Source organism: Gadus macrocephalus, chromosome 17 (assembly GCF_031168955.1).
Source record: "Gadus macrocephalus chromosome 17, ASM3116895v1".
Lineage (NCBI taxonomy): Eukaryota > Metazoa > Chordata > Actinopteri > Gadiformes > Gadidae > Gadus > Gadus macrocephalus.
In genome coordinates this window covers 5,796,823-5,816,846 of record NC_082398.1, presented here as the reverse complement: position 1 = coordinate 5,816,846, position 20,024 = coordinate 5,796,823, and the positions used below count along the sequence as shown (strand labels likewise).

General features: G+C 45.5%; 2 protein-coding genes and 1 long non-coding RNA gene across 3 annotated transcripts in view; 2 read left to right on the top strand and 1 right to left on the bottom strand.

The window, feature by feature from the left end:
- The first annotated feature begins 653 nt into the window (after positions 1-653).
- On the top strand, positions 654-11,607 carry si:ch73-40a2.1 (ephrin type-A receptor 2). The gene is made up of 15 exons (XM_060077125.1): positions 654-1,128; positions 1,636-1,697; positions 1,916-2,522; positions 2,876-3,031; positions 3,649-3,993; positions 4,381-4,582; positions 5,452-5,546; positions 5,792-5,905; positions 6,353-6,433; positions 6,685-6,774; positions 7,249-7,370; positions 8,444-8,553; positions 9,190-9,349; positions 9,931-10,067; positions 10,717-11,607. Exons 1-15 carry the CDS (start codon positions 1,065-1,067, stop codon positions 11,051-11,053), a joined length of 2,682 nt encoding a protein of 893 aa, XP_059933108.1. The 5' UTR covers positions 654-1,064; the 3' UTR covers positions 11,054-11,607.
- The window catches only part of LOC132475867 (uncharacterized), a 149,043-nt gene continuing 136,220 nt past the window's right edge, over positions 7,202-20,024 (bottom strand). Inside the window, exon 2 of the long non-coding RNA XR_009530008.1 lies at positions 7,202-7,469. This is a non-coding gene — a long non-coding RNA (uncharacterized LOC132475867). The remainder of the gene's footprint in view (positions 7,470-20,024) is intronic.
- On the top strand, positions 11,727-16,659 carry rab1ba (zRAB1B, member RAS oncogene family a). Its single transcript, XM_060077230.1, has 6 exons — positions 11,727-12,008; positions 13,267-13,339; positions 14,113-14,208; positions 14,592-14,687; positions 15,244-15,375; positions 16,434-16,659. The coding sequence occupies exons 1-6, from the start codon at positions 11,995-11,997 to the stop codon at positions 16,626-16,628; spliced, it is 606 nt and encodes a 201-aa protein (XP_059933213.1). The 5' UTR covers positions 11,727-11,994; the 3' UTR covers positions 16,629-16,659.

Sequence of the window (20,024 nt, the reverse complement as noted above, 5' to 3'; positions counted from 1 at the left end):
TATTTTTGATAGTTGTTGATCTGTGATAGTATCATTTTACAATGGTTTTCCTGGATTCTGCTATATTTTCTTTCTTGGTATGTTCCAGAAAATAAAATGCACTTTGGCATTATTGCTTGAGGTAGGCCTACAATTGTCAGGCTTCACAAAATGGCAGACGAGAACCCAATAGCACGACAAGAGAAATAGTTCAGGTGAAGAAACAGTGTTTATTCCAAGCAGAGGTCAAACCAAGTAGTCAATCCGTGTACCAAACAAATCTAGGAGCAGGCAAAAGGGGAGGTCCAAAGTCCAAACAGGAAGGTCAATCCAGTAGGCGGTCAATCCAGTAGGAGCAGGCAAAAAGGAAGGTCCAAAGTCCAAAAAGGCAGGTCGATACACGAGCAGTCAGAATCAGAATCAGAATCAGAATCAGAATCAGAATCAGAATCAGAATCAGAATCAGAATCAGAATCAGAATCAGAATCAGAATCAGAATCAGAATCAGAATCAGAATCAGAATCAGAATCAGAATCAGAATCAGAATCAGAATCAGAATCAGAAGACGCGGGAGAGCTAGGTAACACACTAGACAATCTGGCAAAGTACTGAGGGAAATGGACCGGTACATATACTGAGGGGCTGATTAGCTGATGAGGAGCAGGTGAGTATGGGGGTGGGGCAGGCCAGGTGAATGAAAACAGCAGGTAATGCAGAGCAGAAAGGAGTGGCAGAGTCTGAAATGACAGGAGTTAGTTTGGCAAAACAGGAAACAGACAACTGAAAAACTAAAGCCTTGTTGAAGTTGTGACAACAATATTTCATAACAGCACGTGGGCGTGGCTTTCAAAGAGGGGGCTATTGCAGTGCAATCAAAGTTACTCATTAGTTAGCTCATTTTTTTCATTGAAACGTAACCTAGAGGTTGTATAATTATTTAAAAGGCTACAGAATATAAAAAAATGTAAAGATTAGAATCAGATTGGCTCACGCTAGATCTTGTAAATTGTTAGGCTATTTGGTATCAAATTCAAGCAAACTTAGCCTTTTGAATCCCATTATTTTCTAAGTTGATTTTTCATATCATGGAGCTAATTTGGATGTGGATGTTATTTCTCGGCTGCAGTGCGAATGCGCCCCCGGAGGAAGGTGAGTCTGCGCGTCTCAGGTGCGCCTCTCAGGTGCGTCTCCTCATTCAATAATGACCTTTTGTCTTCAGGATTTCCACCCCATCATTTCACGTAACGACCAAGTGTCGTTAACACTGAGGAGGACCTGAATGCACGACCACTAGGAAACAGTGGAAAGGAAAATTCAGCTTCTGGCCTAAGCTCTGCCGTTTGATGCTATGAATTTATATGTTTTTGTTAATGTGCTAATCATCTTCTCTGACCTCATCCCATTACATTGCTTCAAATCGTATATGTCGAATATAAATGTCTTGTTGAAAAATGTTTTGTTTAACATCGACCCTAGGGTCCTTGGAGGAGCTCAATGCGCATGAATAACAATGCCTAACACACATATATATATGCATAACAAAGATTGACATTGATGAAAAAAAAACATATTAATTGTACAATATAGTATATCAGTATCAGTCGTTTTCAAAGGTGTCGCTACAACAAGTAACACAATGACTGCTTTCCCTTTTAGTGGAGCTTTTTAATTTGGTCCGGCAAACGCAAAACAAATGGATCGCCGAACCAGCCAATGAAGTGAGTGAATATGTCTTAGTATTCCACACCTATGCCTCGTACGTAGTGTATGCAATTTATCCTGAGCAAAGTGTTGAAATCGACTCATTCATATGGGTATTCCAAGATTATTGCCCTTTATGCCTACGCTTGCACATTTGTGTATAATTTCCAAAGTCCCACAGACTTTATTTTAACAACATCTTTAACGTCTATTTAATTTATTTTGCCCACAACAGTGGTCAACATACAGGCTGAATTCCAACAGAGACTCTCTCTTCCAAGGCTGCCTCTCCGCCGACAAGCGCAGGACTCTGCTGAGCCCTTGGATCGAATGCCCCGACCCCCATCAACTGCTATTGGATATCGAATTCGCCCTGCATGAATCGGCCAATCAGGTGAAGACACTCGACGTTCACCTGTTCCAGAAGAAAACCACCAAGTTCTCCAGCAGATCCCAAGGCGTTCTCTCCCTCACAGCCAACCGTCCCTTCCCTGGATCCGTGCGCCCTAGCCACATAGAAAGCTTCATCAGCCAGAATCGGAGTCTTAACTTGGGCTCCGTCGCAGCGGGGGGCTTCCACCTCGGCTTCTCCTACTCGGGGCCGTGTGTCTTCATCGTGTCTGTGAGGCTGTACTACCGGGGGTGCCCCGGCTTCGTAGCCGGCCTAGCCAGGTTTGCGGGGGCTGAGGCCGGGTCGGAGGACCCCCAGGAGGGCTCCTGCGTCGACGGCGCGCGGTCGTTGTCCCCAAAGGCGCATTGCCATGAAAATGGCACTTGGGGAGAGGTGACCGGGGAGTGTGTGTGCGTCCCCGGCCACGAGAAAGCGGCCGATACGTGTACAGGTAGGACTATGCATGGGGAAACTATGGCTGGCAATGAGAATGTTTTGCGAAACTATTCAATTAGTTTAAGTAATGCGATCAGTACTTGATGTAAAGCTGTAGGCCTATGTATCTTAAGTTCTTGTTCATCCTTATAACTTTTATATATTTTTGATATTCATTGCTTGTGATTAAACACTTCTATATTTAGGTCGACCATAGTGATGATATTGTGACATTCTCTACTTCATATGTGATGCTTCATTATTGAACAACATGCTTAATAATAACACATTTCTAATAGTCCCTTAATAACACGATCCTTTACTAGAGTAATCACGTTCCTAATTCATTCTGTGTACACTTCGTATCAGCTTGCAGGACGGGCCACTACCAACCAGTCAATGAGACCGCAGGATGCAGACCGTGTCCACCCAACAGCGGCACAGAGCAGGAGGGAGCGGTGGAATGTGACTGTCTGGAGGGGTACGACCGCCTGCCCCACGACGCCCTCGAACAGGGCTGCACAAGTACGGAAGACTTTGATCACTGGCTCTTTTCATTTTGCATGTGGAGCCACATAGGAACAGAATGTCATCCAGACAATATGATACCTACTGACATAGTGGAGTTATACATGGATACTTATTTTTTTTTGAGAAGGACAACAATGACAGTATGACAGACTTTGGATGTTTTCCATTGAAACACAACAACATGTGTTTCATCATGAGGTTGAGTCCGGCTATCATAACATGTTTCTAATCATAATGGGGAGCTTTGGTTTCCCGTTGTGATTTAGGGAGAATGTATGATATTGTTATAAAAGGCGATGATGATGACGATGATAGACTGCACGTTATTATTGGCTCTTATTCTTCTGCAGAAGTGTAAGCGACTTACCGGAAGTGCATTTAACAATGAAGACACACACCCAAAATGTGCACAAATCAATTAAAGTGCATAAAACGAAACAGGCAAAGCAACTGCTTTTAAGCGCAACAAACTTGAAACAAGAGATGGAGACGGATAAATAGATAGACTACAATTATTATTTATTTATTTATTAACTAAAACATTTCTTTGACATTATAACTACTATGATTTATTTTTTACGTTGATCATCTCTTTACCCTCTGTAACCTAGAGCCTCCCTCGGCCCCTGTGAATGTGATGTTCCATCGTCACGGTGACGCCCTGGGGAGCGTCCGGTGGGGGCCGCCCCTTAACCTGGGGGGGAGGGGCGCGGCCGAGCTGACGTACAGCGTGGCGTGTTCCCAGAAGGAGCCCGAGGCAGGCGCTCTCGGCTGGGTGCCGTGCGAGAAGGAAGTGCTCTTTTCACCGAGCTCAGCAGGTCTGAACGGCACGGAAGTCAACGTCACGGGGCTGAGCGGTCTCCATGACTACCTCCTGGCGGTCAGCGCCGCCAACGCGTTGTCCGGGCGGCGGGTGGGGTGGGATGTGTCAGAGGCCAATGTGAATGTGCACGCCAGTGAGTAAGCCTGGGACTTTTCTTGCTGTAGCTTCTTTCCCTCTTTGAGAATAGACAGCAATCAGGCCTTTTCAATCAAGTACAACCTTGACTTATTATTGCTGCTAACATATAGAGGGGTGTGTTTTGGGCCATTTGAGTTCATATTGTACACATATTTGAGGCATGGACCAGGATCAAATATATCACCAATTGTTTCACCTTTCATTTAAAAGGTGTTGATAACCAAGGTTAATCTTATACATTTTGATTGCTTTGCAAATATTGTCCTTTTGAGAATGCACGTGATTCACTGTAAATACATCTGCCCTTTAAAAGGCACTAAGTCGACCTAGGCCTGCATGTTCACACTCTTACGTCTGCTTTGTACATCTCTGTATCCTCCAGGGAGGGTCGAGGTCCTGGTGCCAGTTGCCCCAGACGTCTCTGAAAGTCCCTCGACGACGCATTTGGAGGAATATCATACGAGAAGGCCTGAGGCCTTCTCCCTCGAATGGAAGCTTGTCGCGGGCGTACTAGGGGGCTTGATGATGCTAGCTGTGGTCCTCAGTGTGGTGGTCGCCATGAGGCATGCTGTCACCAAACGAAGGTAACTGGAACATTCACATGATTGCATGCTGTGGTTTGCACATTGGTTAAAAACACAACGTAACACTAACATCTGATTGTAGGGAGACCAGTGGAAGACTGCATTGTTTGGGTTTCAATCAATGCAAATACACTTCTGCACTGATGTGTGGTTTCACCGGCCATACATACGAGCAAGCCATTCATTTTGAGGATTTCGGAATCAGAGACCACATCAAATGAAGGCATACATGCCTTGTAGGAGAGATCTGATTGGTTGAAAATAAATATTTTTCAAGTGATCTGAATTGTTGAAAAATATGTTTTATTTGATGGATCTGATTTTTCTATAAAAAAGTTATATTTTTCAAGCGATCTGGTTGGTCGAAAACAATATTTATTTTGATTGTTCATTTTTTCGAGTGACCAGATTGGTCGAACGTAATAATATTTTTCAAGCCATCTGATTTGCTCAAAAGTATATTTTATTTCGAGCGATCTTATTGGTCGAAAAAAGTTATTTATTTAGAGCGATCTGATTGGTCGGATAAAAAAAATCATGGCCCTCCACGATAGTTATTCAAGCCTTGTTTTATTGAACGCTGCTAATAGGTTGATGTTGAAGGTCTTTAAATATACATCCTAGAACGGGTTGGATAATAAGCACTTAACTCAATCGTAAACAGTATTGAGACCATTTAACTGCATATGTACCCAATAAATATTTATTCTTAACCAGTAATATCGATACGGGCCTTCAGTTATGTTCTTTGGCAACGAAAAGAAGACATCATCATATGTTAAGAATGATGAAAACCTAACCGCGGTCAGTAGGCCTACAAATTATTGCCCTATGGGAGATTCAATTGACAGAACAATTCTCCTTACCAGACCTGTCCAAGAGATGGAGCTGTTGCCATCGAACCCAACCAATACCTTTCGGCTTTTGGATGAGCTGCCACAGTCAACCCCAGAGCCAGCGAGTTGTGAGTCTTTCACAGCTCAAAATGCACCTGATCCACTAAACTCCATGTTCCCTGAATGCCTCAATTATATGATGATGAGTAGCCAGAAGTTTGGTGAAAAAAAACGGAAGATTATTCTTCCTCTGATTATAATTTGTTTCATTGCCTCAACCCATTTTTTAGGTTTTCTCATCCAAAATGTACCCATTCCCCTAGAAATATTCAAACACGGTTAGCCGCACTGCTTACAAATCATTGTTGTTCAGCGCTCCTTCTTGAGCAGCAGGAGCGGGTTGCACACGACGACCCCCTGCTGGCCAATCTGAGGGATACACTGGTGCCGCGCAGCCGACTCACCCTGGGCAAGCAGCTGGGCAAAGGTCAGCCAGCTCATACTAACACTATCACTGATGCTGCTCACGCAATAGGCTTAGGGGCGTTAAGGGTGAAGAATCTGATTCGGGATGTACTCCCTGTGAGGGAATTACCTAATTATTACCTAAATAACGTGGCTGCTAATGTAATCTCTCATTAGTTATGTCGTATGAAGAAATGAGAGGTGTGTGTAAATCTATAATAAAATAAATATAAATTATTATATAATTTTTTAAATAATATAATAAAGTATAATAGAACTAGAGCTATACCGTTTCATTGCCATGTCAGTACATTTTCCACAATGAATGTGTATTTTACATATTCAAGGTTTTCCTATGTGTTGGAGCATTGGAGATTTTATGTCTAGATTTGATCATTCATTTGACCAAAAACGGGGGTTGAAGTTAATCTCGGCGGGCAAACATCTCCACCTTCTTTCCCACACCAAGGGGAATTCGGGGCGGTCTATGAGGGCCTCCTCACAGCAGAGGATGGGGCGGACGTCAAAGTGGCCGTGAAGACCATCCGAGGTACGCATGAACACTCTGCCTTTATCCATAACGATTCAAAATTTGCATTGGCTTTTTAAATACAAAAACATATGATACATAAAATCGACAAATTCACAAATGATGTGTACAAGAGAGAAAGTAAGAACAACACTAAGTTATGTTATGACAACAATTAAAAGTTAAGCTATGACACAAATGACTGTCCTGCTATAATTCACTGCACTCTGTCTTCATCCATGACGCTAGTTTTTGCTCCCTCACCCCTCCAGGGATCTACTGCCAAGACAGCCTACAGGAGTTCATCAAAGAGGCGGAGATCATGAAGAGCTTTGACCATGACAACGTGGTCCGTCTGCTAGGTGAGACATCCTAGCCTAACCCAGCGCCGCGCTCGCTGTCACACGACAAACATGTCGTCTTGAAAGACCATATCTTAGCCTGGTGAACAGCGTGTACTCTGTGTGTGTGTGTGTGTGTGTGTGTGTGTGTTTGCGGGCTGTGTGCTTGCATGCTGTGTGTGTCTGTGTGTCTGTGTGTGTATCTCTGTGTATGCTGTTTGTGTGTGTGCTTGCGTGCTGTGTGTGTACGTGAGTGTGTCTGTGTGTGTGTGCTGTTTATGCGTGTGTGTGATTGCATGCTGTGTATGAATGCGTGTTTGTATGCTGTTTGTGTGTGTGTGTGTGTGTGTGTGTGTGTGTGCTTGCATGCTTTGTGTGTGTGTGTTTATTTGCGTGTGTGTGCCTGTGTGTCTGCTTGTGTGCGTGCATGCTGTGTACGTGTGCTGTGTGTGTGTTTGCGTGTGTGCGTGCGTTCTGTCTGTGTGTATCCTCTAGGCGTCGCCCTGGAGAGAGAGGAGAACTCCTCGCTCTCCGTGCCGCTGGTCATCCTCCCCTTCCTGGAGCACGGGGACCTGCGCAGCTTTCTCATCGCCACGCGCTACGGGGTCGTTCCAATCGTAAGATAGGCCTGCGATGTGGTGTCCTTTTGGTTGTGTTATGGAGCAAAAAAGGGACGGAAATTACAGACTTTCTCTGATGGAATTGACACGTAACATCTTAAATGAAGCCGGCCGGTTCTGCCAGTGAGCGTATGAAAGGGCCCAGCGTTAAGAGATAATACTGCGTCGGAGAAGCTGTGTGCATGAATACACAATTAATATAGATCCTAACAAGCCATTAAGACTAGTTGATGAAGACATGGAACTGATCCATAATGATGTTTGTTCAAAAGAATATATACATTTTTTACATTATTGGGTAACGAGTGTTGCCCCAATGTCTTTTCATTGAAGTGAGTTACATTTAATTATGGGAGTAAATTGCTTTTTGAAAATGAACAAGCAGTAATCATGGCAAACATTATTGCTTTCTCATGGATCAGTACCCAGACACTCTTTTTCAGCGCAAATATGCAGTGTTTCCCCCAGCACTGTATGGTTAAGGTGGCCACCTTAGCAACAATGGGGGCACACCTTAACTACCAATGTATAAAAATAAATGTATATTATTATTTATTTCTTTATTATGCATAAAAAAAATGCATAAGACATTTTCTGGGGGAAACACTGATATGCTTGTGTACACTAACTGCATACAATTTGGCCTATTGTTTATCATGCTGCTGCAGTAGAGAGAGAGAGAGAGAGAGAGAGAGAGAGAGAGAGAGAGAGAGAGAGAGAGAGAGAGAGAGAGAGAGAGAGAGAGAGAGAGAGAGAGAGAGAGAGAGAGAGAGAGAGAGAGAGAGAGAGAGAGAGAGAGAGAGAGAGAGAGAGAGAGAGAGAGAGAGAGAGAGAGAGAGAGAGAGAGAGAGAGAGAGATTCCCGTTCCCACACCTGTGATTGACAGGCAAGATGGATTCCCCGAACCAATAAGGGAAGAGATGACCTGGTGGGTCAGAAATGACTGATGGCTATGTGATTTCCAACAAATTGTACCTACAGCATCTTTAAAAAAAAGTGACACATTTAGCCCCTTAAAGTTTGTTTAAATATATATATTGTAAAACTGCAGTATGTTCGCTCTTTCTCAGTTTGTCCCTCACCAGAGTCTCCTGCGCTTCATGGTTGATATTGCCGCCGGGATGGAATACCTCAGCTCTAAAGGCTTTCTGCACAGAGACCTAGCTGCCCGAAACTGCATGTGAGTTCCCTAAGATGAGTGCAGCGTGCCGCGCTGAACAGCCCCCAGAACCACATCAAGGCCTCCTTGTTGAGGATGAGACTACATCTCTGTGCCTGCTCATTGATATGCAGCCTCGGTGACATTGAAGAGGGGTGGGGCGAGTCCGTCTTTGACCAGAAGTCTGAGTTGATCCTTGGAAAATATATATGTGCCTGTGGCGCAGTGTTAAAAGGCGATGATTGATTCGTTCTTTGATCCAAAGGCTCTCAGACAGCACAGATGATGCACACAAACAGAACACTACAAATATTAGCACATTTTAAGTAACGTCAAATTCTAATCTGTTGAACAAAGATTCCAGGTGGCTCAAAATATTACCATTTTTACTTTTTTTGTCTGGAAGGGAATTGGCGAAATACATTTTAAAATCGTATGCTCTTGAAATGATTTTTTTTATCTTTTCTTTTCTTTCTTTCTCTTTCTTTCTTTCTTTCTTTCTTTCTTTCTTTCTTTCTTTCTTTCTTTCTTTCTTTCTTTCTTTCTTTCTTTCTTTCTTTCTTTCTTTCTTTCTTTCTTTCTTTCTTTCTTTCTTTCTTTCTTTCTTTCTTTCTTTCTTTCTTTCTTTCTTTCTTTCTTTCTTTCTTTCTATGACAGGCTTGGAGATTCCTTCCGAGTGTGTGTGGCCGATTTTGGACTGTCCAAACAAATCGACAGCAGTAACTACTACCGACAAAAAACGACCATTCGTGTTCCCGTGAAATGGATGGCCCTGGAAAGCCTGTCTGAATCTGTGTACACCACCAAGAGTGACGTGGTGAGTCCTCTGATACACCAGCTCCAACACTCCTGACACTTAGAAGTGCTGCTAAGAGTTGGAGGATATCCGTTCTTCAAGGTTTGACGTAGTCTCCCAAATCAGACCTTCAATTAGTATTCTAGCTCAAATAGGGGTCAAATGGTCGACGAGGGGGTTGCATTTTTTTCGGCCAATCATGTCACTCGAGGCGGGAATCTGGCCAACAGTGAACACAAATGCGGCCGGTCTTTTTTACCGTACCAGGTGGGATTTGAAGGAAGACCGAGAATATCCTATGTGGACACCAATGTTCTTAGACAAAGTTTCTGCAGAGGTTTCAAATCATTGCTGTGTGGACTTGCCAAAAGTGTAGCGTAACAAAAGGGAACATACCATAATCCTCATCCATAATACTTAAACTTTTTAAATATTTTTGAACGTCCCTTAAAGAGTCAGCCAGAATCCACTATTTTAAAGAAATCCTCGGCAGCACAGGTACCTGATATGCCATTCTTCTGTTATTAACCATGGCAAGATGAGAGAGGAGTTTGTATGATAGTATGTGAGCACTGTTTAACCACAAGCCTTTCCTCTGACAGTGGTCCTTCGGAGTGACCATGTGGGAGATCGTGTCCCGGGGCCGAAACCCATATGCAGGGGTCCAGAACCATGAGCTTCTCGACCTGCTGACTGGGGGCCAACGGCTCAAGAAGCCAAAGGACTGCGACGACAACCTGTTGAGTTTCTCAAATATTACTGTGGTTTATCAACCTTTTATGTTTTATAAATTCCAACCATTGATTGATTGGAATTTACTTTTAAAACTCTGCTCAAAAAATTGGACACCGGTATAGTGCGTTTGACATAGGGTTCAAAGCAAACCCACATAAATGGCAACTGCTATACAGAGAGAGAGTGAGAGATAGAGAGAGAGAATATGGTAACTTTGTCCAAGCGATTAATATTGTATGCACTTCTCTCTCTGAGCATCTGTCTCCAATGCTCAAATGTTTCCTTCACTTACTCTTATTCAACCCATTTTTTATTTATTAATTGTTTGAATTATTTTATGGTATTGTTTGGTTGTATTGTTGATTTTTTTCTAATCTTTGTTCAGGCAAAATCAACATGCCTAAGCAGTACATTTAACTAACTGTCTGTATCTATCTATCCTTGTCTCTGTTCATTTGTCTGTCCATCTATCCGTCTGTCTGTCTGTCTGTCTGTCTATCTATCTATCTATCCCTGTCTCTCTGTCCATTTGTCTGTCTATCCATCTATCCCTGTCTCTCTGTCCATTTGTCTGTCTATCCGTCTGTCTATCTCTGTCTCCCTGTCTGACTGGCTCCATAATCCCACCCATACCCCCCCCCCCCCCAATCCAGCTACGAGGCGATGCGGACCTGCTGGCACCCCGACCCGGGCCAGCGACTGGGGTTCGCGGAGCTGAGCTCCAGGCTGAAGGAGATGCTCTCTCTGCTGCCCCCTCTGGAGCCCTCTGTGGAGAGCCACTACATCAACCAGTACCTGGAGGCCGCCAGCGCCGCCGCCTGCCACGGGGAGGAGGACGGGGAGGAACCGGAGGAAGGGCCCGCTGGGAACCTTTACACGCACGCACCCTCTCTTACTCAGGCACAGAGGAACGAAGAGGAGGAAGCAGAGGATGGATACCTAATGTCAAACAGCATTGGGTTAGCAGGAGAGGGCAACCGCAAGAGCTGAGAGAGAGAGAGAGAGAGAGAGAGAGAGAGAGAGAGAGAGAGAGAGAGAGAGAGAGAGAGAGAGAGAGAGAGAGAGAGAGAGAGAGAGAGAGAAAAGCAGGAACAAATGTGAACTCCAAGGGCAAACTAATTGCTCCCTCAATCATTGTGATGATCTAGAAGTATGTCCAGTCATTTACACAACTGCTCCTCTTCGCCTTGTAAACGGCAATGCTCACAATGGCCAGCATATGTGGCGCCAGCCACCAAACTTTGGGTAGGGGCTGCTCTTGTTATATTGTTCTTTGACTTTCAGTCATGCCTATTATGAAGCTACAGCAACAGAACTGTAGTATTGTCATGCATAATGCCATGTCTTTATGCATGACACTATCATGGTAATTGCGATCATGGTTATAAATATATAATGTCTCTCTTTCCACTACTGAAAATGTAGAGACGTAGAACCCCACTTAATGATTGATAAATTAAGAAAGCGAGAAAAAAGTATATATTACGTCTTAAAATCTGCTTTGTACCTATAAACAATAATAAAGACTACACTGTTGCCTCCTACACGGCTTCTTTACTCGTCTGACCCTCCTGGTGGACTACAAGACCCGACACAGGCGCGTGCTTCTAGATTCGTCCGTGGCGCCACGTCATCTGATGTCACTGCCGCACCTGCGCAGCCATCTTGTACTTTTAGCCAGGGACGGACAACACCGAAGAAAGAAAAGGGAGGAAAATAAAACCCCAACGCTGCCCGAGAAAAACAACGATAAACGTCTGGTCGTTTTTTTATGTGAAATCATCTCGATTACACGGTTACCCCCTTTACCAGTGGAGCTAGAGAGATAAACCTCCGTTGTAAAGCACCTCGGTATCCAGAGCTACAAGTCATCGTTCGGCCGGATTGTGAAGCAGAGAACCGTAGACACAAAAAAACATCCAGTCTGAATCATGAACCCAGAATAGTGAGTACCCGTACATTATTTTTCGCTATTGGGGTGTTTACCCGCGTCCTTATTTCTGGGGATACTGTGTTACAAGGCATGTCTCGTTGTGGTACGTCGTAGCGTTTATTCGGAGTTTTCCTGTATTTTATCGTCGATATGTCTATGTTTTTTTAAAACTGGTTCGGTGAGGAAACAGGGCGCGGACGGGATCCTCGTCTGGTGAGGGTTTGATCAGAACGTCGTCCCGTCCCACTATGCTGCCCTACCTCCCCGGCCCGTTCGCGTAAAACACCGCTACATGACGTGAATTTTAAACGAATTCGTTCCCGATGTACTGCGCAAAGTCGATTGTCAACGTGGTTCTGTGCGGTTGAATGTGTGTGTCTTTGTGTTATTTGACAGTGTTAGAATATGTTTCGGTTACATATGTAAGGAGAGGACATGCGATGGTCACCGGATCCCGTTTTAATACGTCGTGGCGACCGGAGACATTGTTCGGTGAAACGTCACACCGCCACAGCTAGCGCAGAGCCGCCGGTAGAGGAGGCTAAACGCCGAGCTGTTTTAAGTTGCTTGTTGTGATGTCAGGTCGTTTTACGCTATCGCGAACCGCTGGCTATCAGGGATATTCTTTGTACTTTGAGTCCGGTTCGTCGACGACATCTTTTGACAGCACTTATCAGCGTCGTGTACGCAACTCGATGGGTCTTGTGTACAAACGGACACGTAATTGTTTATTGTTATTGAAGCGTGACTATTAGGCCCAGCCCGCAAGGATTTAACATTCATTCACATAACAACAAGCACGGGACATGCGCAGTTTAGGGAATGTGATATTGCACAATAGGCTGCATCCATCGTGTGTGTGTGTGTGTGTGTGTGTGTGTGTGTGTGTGTGTGTGTGTGTGTGTGTGTGTGTGTGTGTGTGTGTGTGTGTGTGTGTGTGTGTGTGTGTGTGTGTGTGTGTGTGTGTGTGTGTGTGTGTGTGTGTGTGTGTGTGTGTGTGTGTTCCAATATCGGTTTCCTAGAGGTGAAGGCTAATATTGGGCTTTCTAGTATTACGAGATTGGCCAAGTATGACCACCTGTTGTTTGTACCGTGTTGTGAAAGAAACGCCCACGTGATCTTGTTTATGTTTTGAGGGGTGCAGAGGGCCCAAACTCGTCGTGTTGGGTCCATACTCCATAGTGTAAAGCACATAGGAGTGCTTCAACGTTGTGTCCCTAAAGTAGGAAATGCCTGGTCCGTGGTCTGACTTGCAGGGTTTTTATTTCAGTGACTACCTCTTCAAGCTCCTGCTCATTGGAGACTCTGGAGTGGGGAAGTCCTGCCTTCTCCTCCGTTTCGCTGTAAGTATACCCCCGCCCCCCCCACACCTCAAAATCAACATGTTATGGTTTTAAAGACTGACGAGATACTGTGTTGTGGGACATTGTCAACGTTTTTATCTTAATGGGACAGTGAACCCAAGATCGATCCTACAGTTGTTGTTTTTCATGTGGGAATGTGTTATATGATCTTCAACATAGTAATCCATGCAATTGCAATACTGCTACTGAAATAAACATTAAACAAGCTTCTTTGACACTAAAATAACGCCATGTTGTGTGGCACATTTCATATACAACATGGCTCATTATAACGCTGATACACAACAACAGTAGGGTACAAAATGGTACACAAAGTTGCTTTGGGTCGTAACCATGGGGATAAAACGCCCGCCCCCCCCCCCCCCTCCTTTCCTACAAGATCTTTTTTAAAAACAACAAAGTGTTCGTTACAGTTAACCCACTGTTTCGTGCTGAAACAGTGGGTTAACTTGCAATGTAATAAAGGAATATGGCGGTACAGTAGCCTTCATTTAAATGTTTTATCTTCGACCAACTAACCAACAACATTCAAAATGTGAAATTCTTGAATTCAGATTTTTGGAACATAGTGATGCAAAGCAGCCATTGCTATAGATGTAACGTTTGACAAATGTTACCAAGTGAAATTTACTCAAAAAACATATTTTTTAGATATAGTACAGCATTTCCCTTTTGTGTTTTTCTTCCTTCGACCTGTTCCTCTTGTTTGAGTTGTAGCTGACTGTGTCTGTTTCCCCTGTCTCTCTGCTCAGGATGACACCTACACAGAGAGCTACATTAGCACCATCGGCGTGGACTTTAAGATCCGCACCATTGAGCTTGACGGCAAGACCATCAAGCTGCAGATTGTGAGCACAAACACGGACACACACACAAACACATGCACACGCACGTACGCACACGCACAGAATATTATAGGGATGCCAAAAGACGCTTAGAGGTTTATGAAGTTACCCCAACTTGTCTTTCCCGGCATTTCTGTGTAAAGGTCACCCATCATGACCTATTCTTTAGCGTCAATGAATTGTTAACTGTACGTTCACATTCTCTTAGTTTACGTTGAACTCGTAGCAAATCGACCAAATGTGCTGTTGTTGTTTCTTGGTAGCCCTTCATGACCTATTCATTACCATCAATGAATTGTGCATCCGTCATTCTCGTAGCTTACGTTCACCCTTTTGTAGCAAATGAACACAATGTGCTGTTGCTAACCGATGCCCCCCCCCCCCAGTGGGACACGGCTGGCCAGGAGAGGTTCCGCACCATCACGTCCAGCTACTACCGCGGCGCCCACGGCATCATCGTCGTGTACGACGTCACGGATCAGGTGTGACGTCACGTCCTCTGGGGCTGAGCGATTTGGGGAAAGAATCGAATCGCGATTATTTCGACCAATATTGCGATTGTGATTTAGCGTTTGATTTTTCTCTTTTAAAGTACCTTAAGTTCTGTATCATTCACTAAACAAGCAATAAATCATTCTATAGCATGACCAACACAACATTGGAAGCAGTCAACATATTAACTGCTCTTTCCTTTAGGCCAGGCCAATGTGTTGATGAAATGATGCATGATTTGATATAACATCTTTATTCAACTATTGAATTGTTAAAGAAAAATAAATACAAATCTTACTGCTCCCCAGTCAGTAACAGTAACCACAATGTTGTTTTTTTTATATCACACTTTGTGATTTTCAAATCGCATTATATTAAATCGCAATGTCGGTTTCAATTTGATGACTCGTTCAGCCTTTATGTCCTCCTCGCTGAACCCCTACTTAAGCGATTAACGATTTAAGCAATCAAATCTCCAATACGTTTGCAATCGTGTTATTTCCCCTCCTTCCTCCCCGCTGATCGTCTCCCCTCCGGCCCGAGCAGGAGTCGTACAACAACGTGAAGCAGTGGCTCCAGGAGATCGACCGCTATGCCAGCGAGAACGTCAACAAGCTGCTGGTGGGGAACAAGTGTGACCTGACCACCAAGAAGGTGGTGGACTACACAACGGCCAAGGTACAGCAGAGCATCCGTCTGTGACAGGGGTCGGCAACCCTAGGCATGCGTGCCACCAGTGGCACGCGGTAGCATAAAAAAAGATTTGAAGATCGGCTTCACATGGTTTTGCAAAGCTGTACAAGTCTTAAAGATATTGATGTGGATGGTTCCAACATTCTCATATATTCTTGTTTTTTAACATTTCTCACAGTGCAAATATGTTTTTGGATGAGTTTCTGAAAGTGGTGTTTTAAGATTGGACACATGTAATTATAATTTGTACGCCCATGTTGCAAATATAACAACAAAAAAACACATTTAAAGTGTTAATGCATGATTGTGGACCATATGGAAATAATACAATTCCAGGGCTTCTGGAAATGTTTTTGGTCGCTGTGTCATAATTCAGCTTAATATTTAATATATTGTTGCTTAAGGCACACCCATTAACAAGAAAAATGTCAAACTGGCACTGCATGTTGAAAAGGTTGCTGACCACTGGTCTGTAACAAGCATGCCCAGTGAGATCCACAATGGGCTCGTGTTGAGGATTACACATCTAGACTTATGAGGGACCCGAGTAGAGGAACAGACGTGGGTCCATCTCTTTTTCTTATGTTTCTTTCGATTTCATGAACTCCTAATGAAATGGATGATTGTGTGGCATATGGCCTTGCCTCTCGTGTAACAAAGCTAAGGTAACAAAGCTCATTCTGGGTATTGTAGGTAAAAGCAGCTTGTTTTATTTTGGCCTGCATTATTCCATCACCAACGAGTGATGGAGTGGCTATGTCGAACGATGCACGAGCAAATGGTTTTCATGAACAATTAACCACTGACTGTATACCAAGTGGGCGTGTCCACCTAGATGTGTGACGGACAGATGAGCAACGTTTGCTGCAGTCCACCGGGTAGGCTGGTAGACTGATCTATCCAGCACACATCCAGGTGGACACGCCCACCTGTGATGTCAGAAGAGGCCCGTTTTCAAAACTGCTTGTATCGGCTGATCCCACTCACACCCGGTGGTATGTGTCACCTTTAACCCCGTGTCCCCCCCCCCCCCCCCCCCCCAGGAGTTCGCCGACTCCCTGGCCATCCCCTTCCTGGAGACCAGCGCCAAGAACGCCACCAACGTGGAGCAGGCCTTCATGACCATGGCGGCGGAGATCAAGAAGCGCATGGGCCCCGGGGCGACGGCGGGCGGGGACAAGCCCAACCTGAAGATCGACAGCACCCCCGTGCGGCAGTCCGGCGGCGGCTGCTGCTAAGTGGGACCCCCCCCCCTGCCCGGCCACGACTTGAAACATCACCCCCCCCACCCCTCCTACCCACACGCCCACCGAATAACCCCACCTCAACACCGTTCAAACACACCCACTTCTTTTACAATCCCCCCCCCCCCACCACCACCACACCACACCCCCCTATCCCCAACCGCACTCCCCCCGTCCCCTGTCCCACCACACACTGCCACCGCTGTGGCTTTCGGTTTCGCCTCATGGCTCCTCATCTTCTGTCATCCTCATCCCCCCCCCAACCCCCCCTCGTTAGAACGGGGGTCTCCCGGGACCGCCGATGACACGGGCAGACTTTTGGACGAGGACTGGATGCGGGTGGGGGGGGGGGGGGGGGGGGCAGCTTGGCGACAGATGCAACCGGACCTTCAGAAGGTTGGACTCTGGTCACCCAAGGGTGATTGGGGGGGGGGGGGGGGGGGGGCGGAAAATGTTTCTGATGTAGTGAGCGACACACAGAAGGTTAGTACACGCCCCCACGGAAACCTACACAGTACGGGGTGGTATGTATGGAACAACTTGATCAAGTGACCCAATTTGTTCAAATCGGTAGTCCTTACGGCTTGATCCTCTGGAGCACACACACACACACACACACACACACACACACACACACACACACACACACACACACACACACACACACACACACACACACACACACACACACACACACACACACACACACACACACACACACACACACACACACACACACACACACACACACACACACACACGAATCTTGAGTCACCGACCATGGACGTTGAAAATGCAAAACAGTGATCTAAAACTCGGGGGTTTGTGTGGTGAAATGGCTACCCGGCCGTCACATGGATATTCAGGGCTATTCGCCCAACAGTCCACCACTCCACCATTCACCCCCCCCCCCCCTCCTTATCAACCTTCGCCCACTGCCTTACTCTCATAGCCTGAAGTATTGAGTGGACCTACACGCAGTGACCTAGATGCTAGTTTGTGTAAATGAGCCTTTCTCTGTGGTTATCGCCATTCACCAACACTTGTACATTTTATGTCCAACTCCACACTTGAACGCGTCCACGTCAGACGTCGGCCCCACCCGTAACCCCTGACTACGCTCCCTTTTAATTCTAAAGCGAAAGGTCGACGTGATGTCAAAAGCGTTGCGTTTGTGTGCGAGCAAAGGGAAGGGGTCACATATCTTGCCTGTGCCTAGGAGTTAGGGGGACGTCAACCCTAATGCCTTTCATGGCTCATTCGTGGATAACACTATATTGCAAACATGAACCGTCAACACAGGCATACCATCACTGATTACGAGGTTTTAAAGGGTTAACAGGCTGGGGGGAGGAATGAGAACATGACATTTAACTTATCCTGACAAAACAAATTGGGCAATGTTCTGTGATTTGTCTTAGTAGGCTATTAAATAACTGTTTTTTAATTACTGTTATGTTTTTATATTTCATTTAATCTTTATTTTGAAGGGGGGAAAGGCGTTTAATGGAGGAAAAAGAAGCTTGTACAAAATTGCTTTATACTGTAATCATGAGGCTTTTTAGGACAAAGTTTCACTTTTGTTTTTTGTTGATTTTTCTCCAATGAAGTTAGGTAGTGGAATGGCGTGTGTGTGTGTGAGGGGTTGGCGTGGGTTACAGTGTGTCCAAGGGTATAGCGTTTCTAGGCGAGGTGCCCATTGCATGCCTCCGTGTTTTTGGAATCATTCTCCATCATCCAGTCAGCCACCTTTTTCTCAGATTCTGTTCTACCACCCGTTCTGGTATACCCTGTTTTGTATGTGTTGCGTTGAGGCTCTTAAAATCCCCCTCAAGTATAAAAGGGTCGTAATGTGGCCCCGGGGTCAACCAAGACTTTTGATTGGCTGCAGCTCAGGCGGTCTTAGCCTATGCTTTAAACCCCCACCCCCATTTCCATGGTATTTTTTTGAAGGAATGTGGTGTTAAGGTGTATGCTTCTTCACCCAATGTACTGCACCCCCCCCCCCCCCTTCTTTATTTTAAGAACTGGAAAAGATTGAAGTGTTGCTATAGCAACGCGTATGGTTACCAACAGCACTATTTCACAAGTAGCATTCGTGGGGGGGGCCCTCCAGACTGGGATTGTTATTTATTTGTTTCGGGGGCTTTTGTATCCTCCTTCAGAGGCGGGCTGCTGCTCGCCGGCTCCTCCTGGTGGACGGGGCAGTGGCAGGCCAGACGGCAGGGCGCGTTCGCCCCAGCAGCAGTGTAACGGGAGCCGTCGGCCGCTCTCTGAATGTCCCCCTGGCTCAGGTTAGCCGGGCGCGTGTGCGTGTGTCGGGATCGACTCGATTCGCAAAGTGGTTCCGGGGACTGACTGGTCTGGGCTTTTGAAGACCGGATATGATTTCCCCCCCCCCCCCCGACCGCCCCCCCCCCCTAGGGACGCCTCCAGCCCACCTCCCTCGATGGCACCTTATGTGACATTCATCGACCTGTCCTCCCCTCCCCTCCCTCCTCCCTCCTCCCTAGAATAACCTGGAGAACGTCTCGGGGAAGGATCGGAGAGGCCACCGTGCTGCGTGCTGCGCCACTGCGGCATATTGCAACTTCAGCTTCTAGGAGACTGAGGTGTCAAGTGAGGGCAAACGTGTTGAGTGTCTCTCTCTTTTAGTTTTTCGCTCAAACTAGCTTCCACCCCTCTTTATTTAAAGTTAAGTGTATGTCCGGATAGAAGCCTTGGCACCTAGACTTAAAAAAGAAAAAAAAGAGAGGCTGTACATTTTGGTCTATTTTATGCGAGTAAGGCTAACCATGCTAAGCGTTGCACCTATGGCACTCCTTTGCTGTACATAATGAGCAAACGGGGGGGAGATGGGACTCAAAAGACATCCTTTTCTTTGTAAACCTCCGAAAGCCCCCCTGGGACCGCTTGAGCTGACGTTGTGTTTACGAGTGTGTGGAGGAAAAGGCCTTCAGTAGTTCGGGTTCAGGCCGGAGCGATCGGGAGGCTTCGTTTGTTTAACATTCCTGTGCTTATCGCAACAGTTTCTCCGGTATTCCTCCAAGTCACTCGGGTACAGGTTGAATACTACACAGACGGACGCCTTGAGGCCCACAATCAAAGCATAGACATGTACACCTTAGTGAGTGTACGTCCCCCTTTCTGATTTTTGAATGTTTTCTTTAAAAAAAAAAAATAAGTATTCGCTATTCTTGCGGTTTTAATATATTCATTAATAACTAATACGAGGGAAATTTGTGTCGGCTCCATCAAAGCATACAGGGGGAGACTGGGGAGGAACTGGAATGAATGGGGCCTTTTGAAGGGGTTGTGAATGCCCGGGCTTTTCCGAAGGAGTGCGCTTCAGTGGGGGGGGGTATTGGATTTACTTATGAATGTGATTAA